General features: G+C 45.2%; 1 protein-coding gene across 1 annotated transcript in view; it reads right to left on the bottom strand.

The window, feature by feature from the left end:
• Positions 1-747: 747 nt before the first annotated feature.
• The window catches only part of SNTB1 (syntrophin beta 1), a 116365-nt gene continuing 104894 nt past the window's right edge, over positions 748-12218 (bottom strand). The window contains exons 5-7 of the mRNA XM_082325358.1: positions 6949-7145; positions 4972-5162; positions 748-3589 (exon numbers count right to left, since the gene is read on the bottom strand). Of these exons, the coding sequence (XP_082181484.1) occupies positions 3497-3589; positions 4972-5162; positions 6949-7145 (481 nt within the window). The 3' untranslated portion in view covers positions 748-3496. The remainder of the gene's footprint in view (positions 3590-4971; positions 5163-6948; positions 7146-12218) is intronic.

Here is a 12218-nt window from a genome sequence, read left to right as displayed (position 1 = left end):
CCAAGTCTTTCTAACGGTGAAGCTGCTATACAAACTTTCTGATCAGACCGTTCCGTTTACCGTCAGTATTTTGTGAAAAGAGTGAAACTCGGGAACACCCGTTTTGAGGGTTTCCGTGAGGCTGGGCTGCCGTACCTCGGGCCAGACTGAAAGAACAGCCTTAAATTCCCCCAGTTAGCTTTTCCGTTTGGGCCACTAAGGGAAGAATTAAAGTAGAAGGGAAGAAAGCCATCTTTTTTTCCATAACGGTTTGTAAGATAAGCAAGGCATGTGTTGGCCTCACTCCTTCAATGCGGAAGCAGAAGTTTCTGCTCTTTTTTTTTTATTTTATTTTTTATGACTTCTGTGACCGCCCGGTTAAGTACAAGCAACAGAAAAAGCACGGTAACTTCAGCGGGTGGGTCCGACCGGCCTGCCCCAGCCCGGCCCTGTCGCCTTCCAGGACATGCCAGCCGCAAAAAAAAAAAAAAGCCATGTACTTGTGCTGGCAGCCCCAGCGCCGCTGTCACGTAACACTGAGCTTACTTAACAGAAAGCCCCCGTGCGCCACTGACAGGCCGTTATTACTTTTTTTTTGTTTTCAGTTTTTAGAAGTCATTCCATCAATGCGATGAATAGTTCTCTCAAGTAACTGAATCCTTAACAGAATGACTGAGGCTTAAAATGTGTTTTTCCCCAGCCCAAATCTAAAGGACGGCCTTCCAAACAGCTTGTTTGGGTACAAAGTAAGCTCACCTCACAAAAATCCAATAAATGACTTTATTAAATATATTCTTTTCCTCTAAAATATAAATATTCACTATACTCTTATAAATGTGGAGTAGGTCCATATTTCATTTGTCTAGCCCATCCAAATATGAATCAGTCCAAAATCTGAAAATGAAGAAATAGCATCTGTAATTATCATTATTTTTTCTATAAATATATATAATATGAATTTTCTTTGCAAACTGTTTAGTTATTCACTTATACTTCATATAGTACTGAGCACCTTAGATTACATATTGTGTCATTTGATTGTTGGTACTAATATAGGAATTTGTAATATTTACAATGCACATACATAGAATCATAGAATCACAGAATCGTTTAGGTTGGAAAAGACCTTTAAGATCATCGAGCCCAACCGATAACCTAGCGCTGCCAAGTCCACCACTAAACCATGGCCTAAGCACCACAGCTCCACGTTAGGTGTAACATTCCAGGGATCTGCGAGTGTTAAAGGAATACGGAAATAGTGCAGTGTATCATTTACGTACGGATTTATCTGCCCCACAGCATGCAAGTTTTCACTTTAACCTTAGGAGCTTTTACAGGAGCCTGCGTCCAAATTTTTATGTGATACTTTGGCACAGCAATATTAATGTCCTGAATCGCTTTTTAAAATCTTCACACAGCGGTTTACTTGACGACGTGATGCTCAGAGACCCAGCCCCCCAGCGTACCGACTGCTCTCAGCTTCTCCAAAGATCTTCTAGAAGCTTCCGAGCCAAAGGAGACCCAAGTCACCACCACGGAAAGTTACGTGACCGGCAGTGGTCGCTAAGTGAGAAATGTCCGTGTGGCAATCATCACTAAGTTACGGAACGCGTTGTCTCCCACCTTGTGGATTTACACGAGGAATTAATTTTTAAATGCAAGTATCATGCCAGTAACAACCCAGTTCACAGCTGGGTGCATCCCCTCCCAGGCTCGCTTTTGTCTGGTGAGAGGTGCTGGGAGCAGGGCTGCTCTTCCCAGTGGCGATTTAGCTGCTCTTCTTCAATGATTATTTTCTGTGTTTGTGAATTCAGCCCATCATCTTCTTCTTAATTTTTTAATTGGTTTTGATGATTAAGATACCTATGGAAACCACCATGAACTAATTCCTATGCTGTCAATAAGCAACATGACTTATGCTTAACGCTCAACCAAACTGTGTTTTTAATTTTCCTCTTTGCCAGCCAAGTGATGCTAAGTTGAAACTTATGTGCTTTCTCAAGAATAACAGAAGTGGTGTAATATGACAAGTGAACTTCCACAAACTTTGGATTTATTACTTCCCAGACAGTTCCTGTCCTTCAAAGTGTGAATTTAGGGCAAAACTCTAAAAGCAAACAAAACCCCACCCCTATATGAAGCAGTTCTGTTACAAAATAAGAGCAACATAAATGTCGTCCCTGTTCTGCTTCTCTCTGTTCTCCCCCAACCACATGAAGCCAATTTAGCAGTTCCAGGTGCAAGCCGTGTGTGTCATCTCTGAGGGTGAAGGTCAGTGTTCCCACCTGCTGCCCGCTTTGTGCCCAGCCGAACTGTGAACAAGGCCAAAACTCAGGGATTCGCACGTTTCGAGTTAAAACAGCAAGCTGTGGTGCGAAACAGAACTAGTAGTTATGGGTACCGAGGTGAACGTCTTATGTTTCAGCAGAAGAAATAAATGTGGACTTGCCAAGTCCCGCTCGTAGGAGCAGCTCCTTCCATATTAAGGCTTTTCTGGCACTGCAGCTCCTATTCCTGCCCCGGTGCGGTTCCTCACTGTTGTGGAGCTGCTTGAATAACTTTTCTGATCTAATCTAGAAAACTCAAAAAAAAAAAAAAAAAAAAAAAATCAAGTCTTTCTCCTTCCTCTCATTTGTTCTTCTCTCAAGACCACCCAACCGGCCTCGGCAGAGCTGAGGGGGCGACTCAGTTGGGGTAGGAGGACAGGAAGGTCAGCACAGCTTTCGGCTGGAGAACTCTGCTGGGGAAACGGGCTGGCAGAAGCTTCGGTCACGCTTCAACACGGATTCAGGTAAGGCGAGGACGCTCCTACCTACGCCCCGCTGACAGCTGGCTCTCCACACCTCACTACAGCTACTCTTGCTTTGGGTCCATCGCTAGGAATGTACGCGGGATGTCTTTATCATTTAATTTGAAAGTGCCCCTCGGCAGGGACCCCCCAGCTGCTCGCTGACCGCAGCTGTATTGCTTTAGCGCATCCTACTCAAAGGCGCATGTTTGCAATGCTCTGCTGGACATTCAAGCAACAGGTTCTGACAGCGCTCCAAAAGAAAAATCTGCTGTAAGTGGTGCACAGGTTAGAGCAGAAAAAATATTTTACTTTTGGGTGGTGGGACAATCTTGTTTGGAGAACAACTACTCAACCAACCTTGAGCTTGCAACCAACCCCTTCTCTTGTCTGCTTAGCCCTTTACTTATTCTATATAAACAAGTACATTGAAATAGGCACAATTTATGATTCTGAAACATTTACACGTATGGTACTACATGCTTTTACTGTCTCACATGGGATTTTGAAATCCCATTATTTACAATGAAATCCACCGTTTTACTTGTCATGCCACCTCTTTAGCTGATCAAAATGAAACCTGGGCCTTGGAAGACTGCAGAAATGACCAAGGCCCGGCACTGAACCCCCGGCTGGTGTATGCTGCTAGCTGTACGGGTTGCTGCTGTTGACTGTATTCAGATTAGCATGGTCGCTCCATCTTTCTTTGAAGAAACAGATGTGTCCCACTTATGCCACCAAGCCAAGTCTTGTAATCTTTGCTGACAGGAAGGAATGAATGATGAACACAATTGGTTTTGGACAGGAATGAAGGTCCAGTTGCTGTAAGTACAGAAAGAAATCAAGTTGAGAATGATTAGATTAGATTACAGCTCAAATAAGCAATCATTTACGGAGTACTTGATTAACTGCTGCCTGGTATTTTCAACAGGCTTCTATTAATAACAACCCTTTATTACAACATATTGTCCTTCCTTTGCATACAGCTGCAAATATTTAGGTTACTAAAAGTAAGTAATAAGCATCTTGAGAGCAGACGAGAGCCTGGTGCCTCTGGGCTTGCATCCACCTGGGTAAGCAGCAGAAAACAGGGTCAGATGCTGCAAGCAGTTTTCCAAGAGTTTCAACCCCTCCATCTTTTCAGGCTCTGTTTTTGACCAGGGATGGCGGTGGGACTGCTGTGTCCAACACCCAGTGCATCTGCTGGTGGTCACAGCTGAAGCCAGGACACCGCATCTGCAGCTGATGCTGCACGGTTGCTCCTCTGTTCCCGCAGCCGGCAGTGAGACTGAACTGAGAGGGTTTTTTTCTGTAGTTTCGGTTCAGGTGATCCCACCACGTGCTTGCTAAGCATGACAGACTTGTCAGTGGGGACAGCAGGTTCAGCTCTAGGTTCACAGCAAAACAAACCAGATTTGCCATTCCACCAGTCATGCATCAACTTTATTGAGAGCTAGTAACAAATTCCCTCCTGAAAGCCTGACAATAAGCAGTTCGCCAAGTATATGTTATCAAAGGTGATGTGAAAAATTAAGCACCCAACGTGCTCAGGAACTGCTGAAAAATTTGACAGGAAAGACCATGTTTTCATGCATAATTTATGGTATCTAAACTGCCTGTAGGAATAAGCACCTTATTTTTAGGCATTGTGACAGCTAACTTTTAGAGGCCTAAGCAGTTTGCACTACAGCTGTAGTCTTCAATTTTTTTCATCAACTAGATGTTCAAAAATGTCTAAAGACATAGCTTGTTGTGATAACATAAAGTCCCTATGTGTACATTGGAATTGACAATATCTCATTCTCAAGTTCTTCCACCTGCAATCAATTAAAAAGTGAAATGGATACATATAAAATTTCCAACACCTGGCTATTTAGAGATACAATTTGTTCTTAAATGTAAGAAATCTTTCATCCCTCTTTGCATGGTTTTAGCATTTTATCTCTCTTTTTAGTTTATCTCCTTCTAAAGCCACATCGTCATGCTGTGCTAGAAAGCACGGCGTCTAAATACTGGTACTGGAACCTGGTACTGGCCAGCTGTCATTAGAATAGAATAGAACAGAACTGAACAGAATATTTCAGTTGGAAGGGACCTACAACGATCATCTAGTCCAGCTTCCATTAGTGCTTCTCCACCCCCACAGCCTGAAGGACCACCGAAGAGATGGTAACGTGCATCCCTCTGCTAAACGCAGTACTTACAATTTCTCCATCCTTTCCTCCAAAGTCTAAATAAAGCATCCTTATCCCGTCATCTGAGGACATTTTCAGTTTTTCGTAGGGATATTGTGCAATTGTCTTAGAGAAGGCACCATCTTGTGGTTCGGTTGTAAGAGAGAACCCATGTTCGTAATGGATGGTCAAACGGCACTCCTGGCTTTTATATGTGCAAGCTGAAGAAGGAAACAAAATTTAGCCTGTAACGTTCTTAAAGGCAACAAATTCCATTTGGCTGCAGATATCTGTGTTTTACATTCGATCTCAACGCTGTCTCGCAGAAACTAACCTTTCCTCAAACTGGGCTAATCATGCCCTAACTGTAAACCTGCAGATTTGGAAAAACAACGGAAATCTTTCTGTTGTGCAAGGTCCAAGCAAGGTTTGTTAGTTCTGGTGTAAACACACAGACTAAAATTGTGCTTGGCAGCAGCAGTACTGATGTCACTCCTTTCAGTTATTCGCTGCATTCCTCATGTTGCAGCGTACATCTACGTGCTGCCCAAAAACAATCTGCTGAAGGTTACGGTGGCTCAGGCTGACATTTTCTCCTTCCAAACCTCGACAAAGTCACACCTACTCTTCTTCTTACGTCTGACAGACATAGCCAAAATCAATAAACGCGGTGCACAACACACGAGAAAATTAGAAGCTGTAAAGGGTTTCCCTAAAGTATTTTGACAAAGATGAAGACACTCCTGAGTCCTCATTAGTGTCGTGGTAATTGAAAAAGGGCCCGAATAATTGTATATAATAGCTACTGCAGCAGAAAGTCTGCATCTTCCCCTCAGCTTGGAAACATAGGCCATGATCCAAATTAAAAAATGAGTAGTTTAGGTGTTCACATCCCAAATTCTCTTTTCCACCACTTTCCTGTGAACAATTCTGCCAAGAAGGGTCCTTGGCACTGGGATAAAAGCACCGCGATAAAAGAAGGGGCTGATGCCCTCCTGCATTTGAAAAGAAAGGCATCCATGGCACTGGGCCGAGATGGCGTGCCCTCGAGGTGGTTCCCACTGAACACTCCGGTTGGTTTCCATGTCAGAGGCCCTCGCGAAGACGCCTGAGCCTCCTGCGAGGAGCGGGGCCTGGCAGGCTACGGGCAGGCGTCCCCGTGCTCAGCAGCATGGGGCTGTGCCTGACGGCTTCACGAAATCAGAGCTGCCCTTCGTCATGGAGCGGATTTGTGCTTTGGCTCTTGCTCTCACGTTTTTAGGCAATGAGTGGAGATAACGTTCAACTTTAACAGCCTTGTCAACTGGACAACTAGTGGGGGAAGGACTCCCAAATTCTGGGGGTGCTCAAGGGAAAGACACAGCCTCAGAGCTCCGGAGCTAGCAGCTACCTGGCCGAACGGGACATCACTCCAGAGCATCTGCAGCCGATTGCTTTTATTCCAGTTGATTTTGCATGTACAGAAGGGCTGAGAAGTGACCCCCTGGTGTTCAGGGAGGGAAATGACTAGCAATCAAAATGTGGCTACTGGACTGGTTTGTATTTTTTTACTCTTCTCAGGTGTGCAGAGCTGGGTGAATAGATGACCAGTTCACGCTTCTGAATGCGCCGGTCCTCCTCTGCCTCCCCCCTCTGCAGGAGAAACTCCCGCCCGGCTCTCAGGAGTCTCCTCAATCTCAGAAAAATGCTCTTTTCTGTGGGTTTCTGGACAAACCTCTGACGATCACTCCTCCACGACATGCAGCCCTTTATGGCTGACTACAGACTTGTGTCTGAAACAACACACCGAAAACAAGACCAAAAGTCAGAATGACAGTGATTGTGTCACTGGCCACAGGTACCACACCAGCTGGGACTGGCTCAGAAACCAAGGGGACAATATTTTAAATACATAGAACCCTAAATACGTGCATTTTTTAAAATCAATCGCCTCTAGCAGAAGGAGCTTGAACTACCCCCGTGTGTCACAAGGAGGTGTGGAGATGTGGCGCCGCAGGTGTTACTCACATGTGGTGATTTCTGTGATGAGCTCTGCAGAATTGTGGCAGCCCTGCACTACGCTCCTCGTCCACAGTGAGAGGTCTCGGCTAGTCTCCGTCCTGAACAGATGGGTTTCAATCCCTTGCCTTGTACCGGTACGGGTTGCAAAAGACAAATCCACCCCCGACTGCGGTGAGCCTTTTCCTGGGCCAGAATGGACCAACCTGCAATCGGATTTGAAAAAACGTCAGGGAATTATAACGGTGACACAGTGCACTGCGCCAAAATCCCCCTCGAGCACAGCTCTGCTCTGTACGTTCCTAAATGCATGTGGTTGGGAGCACAAGAACTCGCATCTCCTCCGTATTTGAGCCTAAAGTGACTCCTGGTGACGCGCAGGAGAGTGAAGGTCCAAAGCAGTGAGTACTGAAGCAGCTGGACATGCAGGTGATGAAGGGCATGTCCCAGAGGGCCCTAAATTCCTAATGGACTGTAGAAAACACCCCTTCTGATACGGAATCGAGAAAAAACACCAACTGGTCCGTGGTGATGGGGTTTGGTGGACAGATACAAGTGCTCGCTCAGATGAGGCAGCTGAATCCAACTTTCACTGTCAGGCTGCAGTTGCCATAAAGCTTAAATACCTGCAGACAAATTCAACAGTAAATGCTGTTGGATAAAGTAAGAAGTTCTGTGAAATATGCAGATGCCAAAGTACTGCCTTGTGCATACTTTTCCCATAAGGAACCTGAAAAACACAAAATGCTGCAGCTATTTGTAATCTGAAATTCTCTCACATTTTGCTGCAATTAACATTTTTTTGCCTGGCATCAACAGCTGATCTCCCACAACCAGGAAAGGTTTGTTCATCTGGGCAAACACTAATTGCAGGGAATATTTTTGAGTGAGAAAATCAACACCTCATAATATTTAATTCTTCTTTAAGACTGCCCTTTTGGGTTTTTTTCCTGCAGAAGTGCGGACAATGAATACAGAATTCGCTCAGGGACATGACACTGATTCAGATGAAAATAACAGTAATCCAGAGGAGTTCATTGCACTTTGAGACCCAGGCAACAACCCTCTGAGGGAGGCACAAAACGAAACCACAGAAATTCTTCTGAAAAGCTTATTTCCATCATGTGTCTCCTGTTTCCCTTTCTATAGGCAAACAGTATACTTCATATGAGACTAGGACGTAAGTATGTAGCATGGTAGTAGAATACTTGCGCTGAAGCATAAAACATTAGATTATGCTGATCATCTACTGAATGCTAATTCACCGTCAAATTATTGTTTTGCATCTAGAAGAATAGTTGCCTGTTAGCTGACACTGTAGAAGTGTGCCATCAAACAGAGATGTTAAGAGGAAAAAAAGCAGAAAGGAAAGAAAAAGCACTTTAGCTTTGCAGTTATTGAAACACTAACCGTAGGGCACCTGAAATTTTCCCCAGTTCCCTGGCAGCTCATGCTGACATTTGGGATGTGCCTTGTGCTGAACAGATGCGTCCCTCTTTCCCACCCCACTAGAAGGTTTGCAAGATTTGTTCATGCTCAGGTTTGTGGTGTCTTCCTTAGGATTTTGAGCATCCGCTTTGATTTTACGGTCCCAGGAGGTCCCAGAAGGCACGGGGCAGAGTATCCCAGGCAGAGCTGCCCTGCCCTGTGTCTGGGCAGGAAAGCCTCTTCCAGAGAGGCACCACCACTCTCTCCAAATGCTTTTTTTGCCTGCAGAAGGGCTGTGTTAACGCCACACTCAGCTTTGATACTTGAGGCCTTTTGTATCAGGAATAGTGTGGCCAGCAGGACCAGGGGAGTGATCGTCCCCCTGTACTCGGCACTGGTGAGGCTGCACCTTGAATCCTGTGTTCAGTTTTGGGCCCCTCACTACAAGAAGGACATCGAGGTGCTGGAGCGTGTCCAGAGGAGGGCAACGAAGCTGGTGAAGGGTCTGGAGCACAAGTCTTATGGGGAGCGGCTGAGGGAGCTGGGGTTGTTTAGCCTGGAGAAGAGGAGGCTGAGGGGAGACCTTATCGCTCTCTACAACTGCCTGAAAGGAGGTTGTAGCGAGGTGGGGTCGGTCTCTTCTCCCTAGTAACAAGTGATAGGATGAGAGGAAACGGCCTCAAGCTGCACCAGGGGAGGTTTAGGTTGGATATTAGGAAAAATTTCTTCACGGAAAGGGTAGTCAGGCCCTGGAACAGGCTGCCCAGGGAAGTGGTTGAGTCTCCATCCCTGGAGGTATTTAAAAGATGGGGAGATGTGGTGCTTAGGGCCATGGTTTGGTGGTGGACTTGGCGGCGCTAGGTTAACGGTTGGACTCGATGATCTTAAAGGTCCTTTCCAACCCAAATGATTCTATGATTCTAACTGCACCCCGGGGCAGATTTTGCAGTCGGGGAGTCAGCAGCAAACAAACAGCCCAAAAACTTTTATTCACTGATTTGGCACGAGGAGGTGCAAACTCTGAGGAGAAGCTGCATCTTGATAATTAAGGCAGGAGATCAGGAACTGAACTCTCCAGTGACTTCTGCTGCTGCCTGACCCTGTCCAGTCACTCAGGCGCAGGCAGGGCCACCGCTCTCACGCTGCCTTTTGCTGCCTGGGGGGCAGAATGGAAGGACAACTGCAGGAAAGCAGCCTGGAAAATCACCTCAAGTTTGTCATTAAAAATAAAACTATCCCAGCTTCTCCTTGGGTCATCCCTTCTCTTTTATACAGTGCTCATCAGCTGTGCTAAAAATTGTTTTCTCATACTTGTGATACTGAATATGTGACAGCCAGGTGGTTCCAATGTTTTATTTCCTTTCAAATCCACCTCCCCGCTCCCCTACGTCTTCAGGCTTTATCCATAGCACTGGCATTGTAGGGTTTTTTTAGCATATGGATAGAATGAAGATGTACTTTACAAATTAAATTATGCAGACACATCCAACACGAACATTGTTTCTTGCCCACCTTCTCATTTCCATTATCCCCTCATTATTAACAATTAATTCTCACTATTTAAAAATCCTTTTCTATCATGCAACTCCAGCCTGTGCTTTGGAAAATCATGCAGTTAAATATGAACTAGACAAATATGCAGGGGAACATTTGATAGTATTTAGCCATGAGCTGTCAGTACTGTTGTATTTGGGTACAGGTCAAAGGATTCTCAAGCTTTAATAAAGCTGCATTCACGTGAGCTGTTTCATTTACATAAAAGATATTTGCTCCTAGAGACCACAAAAATACCTTAAAAGGCAAAAAATAGTCTTAGAAACTTCACAAAAGGCTTTCCCTCGCCCCCGCCTCCCGTCGCTCGACCGCAGCGGAGGGTGTGTGTGCTGCACGCTGCACCCCACAGCCGAAAAGGCACCCCAGGGCCGGCTCTGGTAATATTCAGCCGCAGTCCCTGAAGGTTACTGGGCTCCGTGGAGGTTTCTGAGGTGTCTGGGAGCAGGCAGGAGCCTGAGCACGCTTCCCTGGAGCAGCCAGAGCCGCAAGAGGGCAGGAGAAGGTTGGTCACGATCAAGTCTTTGCACAGGGTGTAGATAGCAGGCAGTGGCTGTAAGACACAACTCCTGGCATGCTCCAGGGAGCCACTTCTAATCTTCTCTAATTTCTCCCTTGTCTCTCTATGTTTTGGGGACCTTTTTAGCATTATTCTTTGCAAACGTGTGATAGCAAGATGTGTACGGTTCAACTTGACGTGCTGGTGCTGGGTGAGACTCACTGGGACCTGCTTCTCATTCTAATGCTAAGAAAGGAATTTCAACCATTTACTGCAACAGCAAAATCTAACGGCCTCTTCAAAAAGGACAGCGCAACCAGCACTGACATTCAAAGCAAGTCTTCAGCTGCTCATTTGAGATTTATCTCAGAAGAGGCTGTGATACAAATGCATCAACAGTCATGCAGCTCTGCCCAGCAGAAAGCCACCATCATCTGACCTTTCTTATGTTGAAGCCACTCCTTGCCCCTGACTTAGCATTTGAAACCTGCTCTGGAACGGCTATACTCTTTGGAAAGCTATGCGCAGGCCCTCATTCATCGCAGCTCCGCATGGAGGGAGCCACAACCACCCCCGCTGCCCTGGGAAGACGAGCGGAGAACTTGCACCACTTGCACGCCATCTGATACACCTTCCCTGGGGTGCTCAGGGACCCCAGTGCTCTCCGCCTGCCCCTCTCTCCACTTGCACAGATGACTAATCAGTGCCCAAACTCCTTTCCCAACTTGCCATGGCATTAGCTACCAAACTGCTTTAATATTTTCTGGTTACAGACCTCAGCTTCGCACAAAAGCTACTTACCTGATCTTTAATCAGAGTCCAACATAGGCTGCTTCTTTTTTTTTTTTCATTTCATATCTGGCTACGATAGATAACACAATTTGATTGCAAACATTTAAGATGTAATTACTTAAGCCCCATTCCCATGCTAGAGGGAGGCACTGTTATTCAGGCATAAGGAAACACTGAAACAGAGATTATGACAAACAGGTCCTTGGAGTCAGGGCTCCGAGCCAGCTGCTGCGCCTCCCGGTGCAGAGATTTAAAGGAACAACTTAAATCTCCTGATCTCAGTTTTATTTGAGCTATTACTTATATTCCACACAAAGCTGGGAAAGACTGACTGGAAAATATTTTTAGGTCTTAATAGCATCCATAGGTTGAAGGCAAACTTATCAACAAACAGAAAGGGCATGTTGCAATTCTGCTGTTAAAATACTGTAGGAAGATTGTAATCCTTCTACCACTTTCCAATTTTCTCTGCTCATTATGTCTTGGGTAGATTAAGCATGACTCTGTACAGTATCTGGCACTGAAGTTTTCCAGTTTCAGCATCTTTTCAAATATGCATTAGCTAAGCAAAAATTTTTCCCAAGGACTCATAAAAATATGAAAGATGGGAGCAGCCAAGATTACAACATGTGGTCTGCAAACTTTCCAGGTGAAAAGTTCTAAATTGCACCGATCAATGCACAGAGGGGATTAAAAAAACCATCACGAGGAGGCTAATCACTGACCGAGCATGAACACAGCAGTCAATACCAACAGCAAATCCTGTGTATTTTTTTTGGTATAACTGTACTCAGTGTGACAGATCATAAAAGCAGAATCCTGCAGGGTTTTAATCAAAATCATCCAAAACAGTAGGTGTAATGATTTAGGAATCTGTCAATTTATGTAATCTGCTCACCTTGGGGATTCGTGTATTTATACATATTTATCAGATTGCGAGTCCATTCTGAATATCATGTTTGGTATATCCGCTGCCTTTTTACGTGAGGGTTAAATTCACAGTGATCCT

The sequence above is a fragment of the Platalea leucorodia genome (assembly GCF_965183815.1).
Source record: "Platalea leucorodia genome assembly, chromosome: 1".
Lineage (NCBI taxonomy): Eukaryota > Metazoa > Chordata > Aves > Pelecaniformes > Threskiornithidae > Platalea > Platalea leucorodia.
This window is presented reverse-complemented; position numbering and strand designations above follow the sequence as displayed.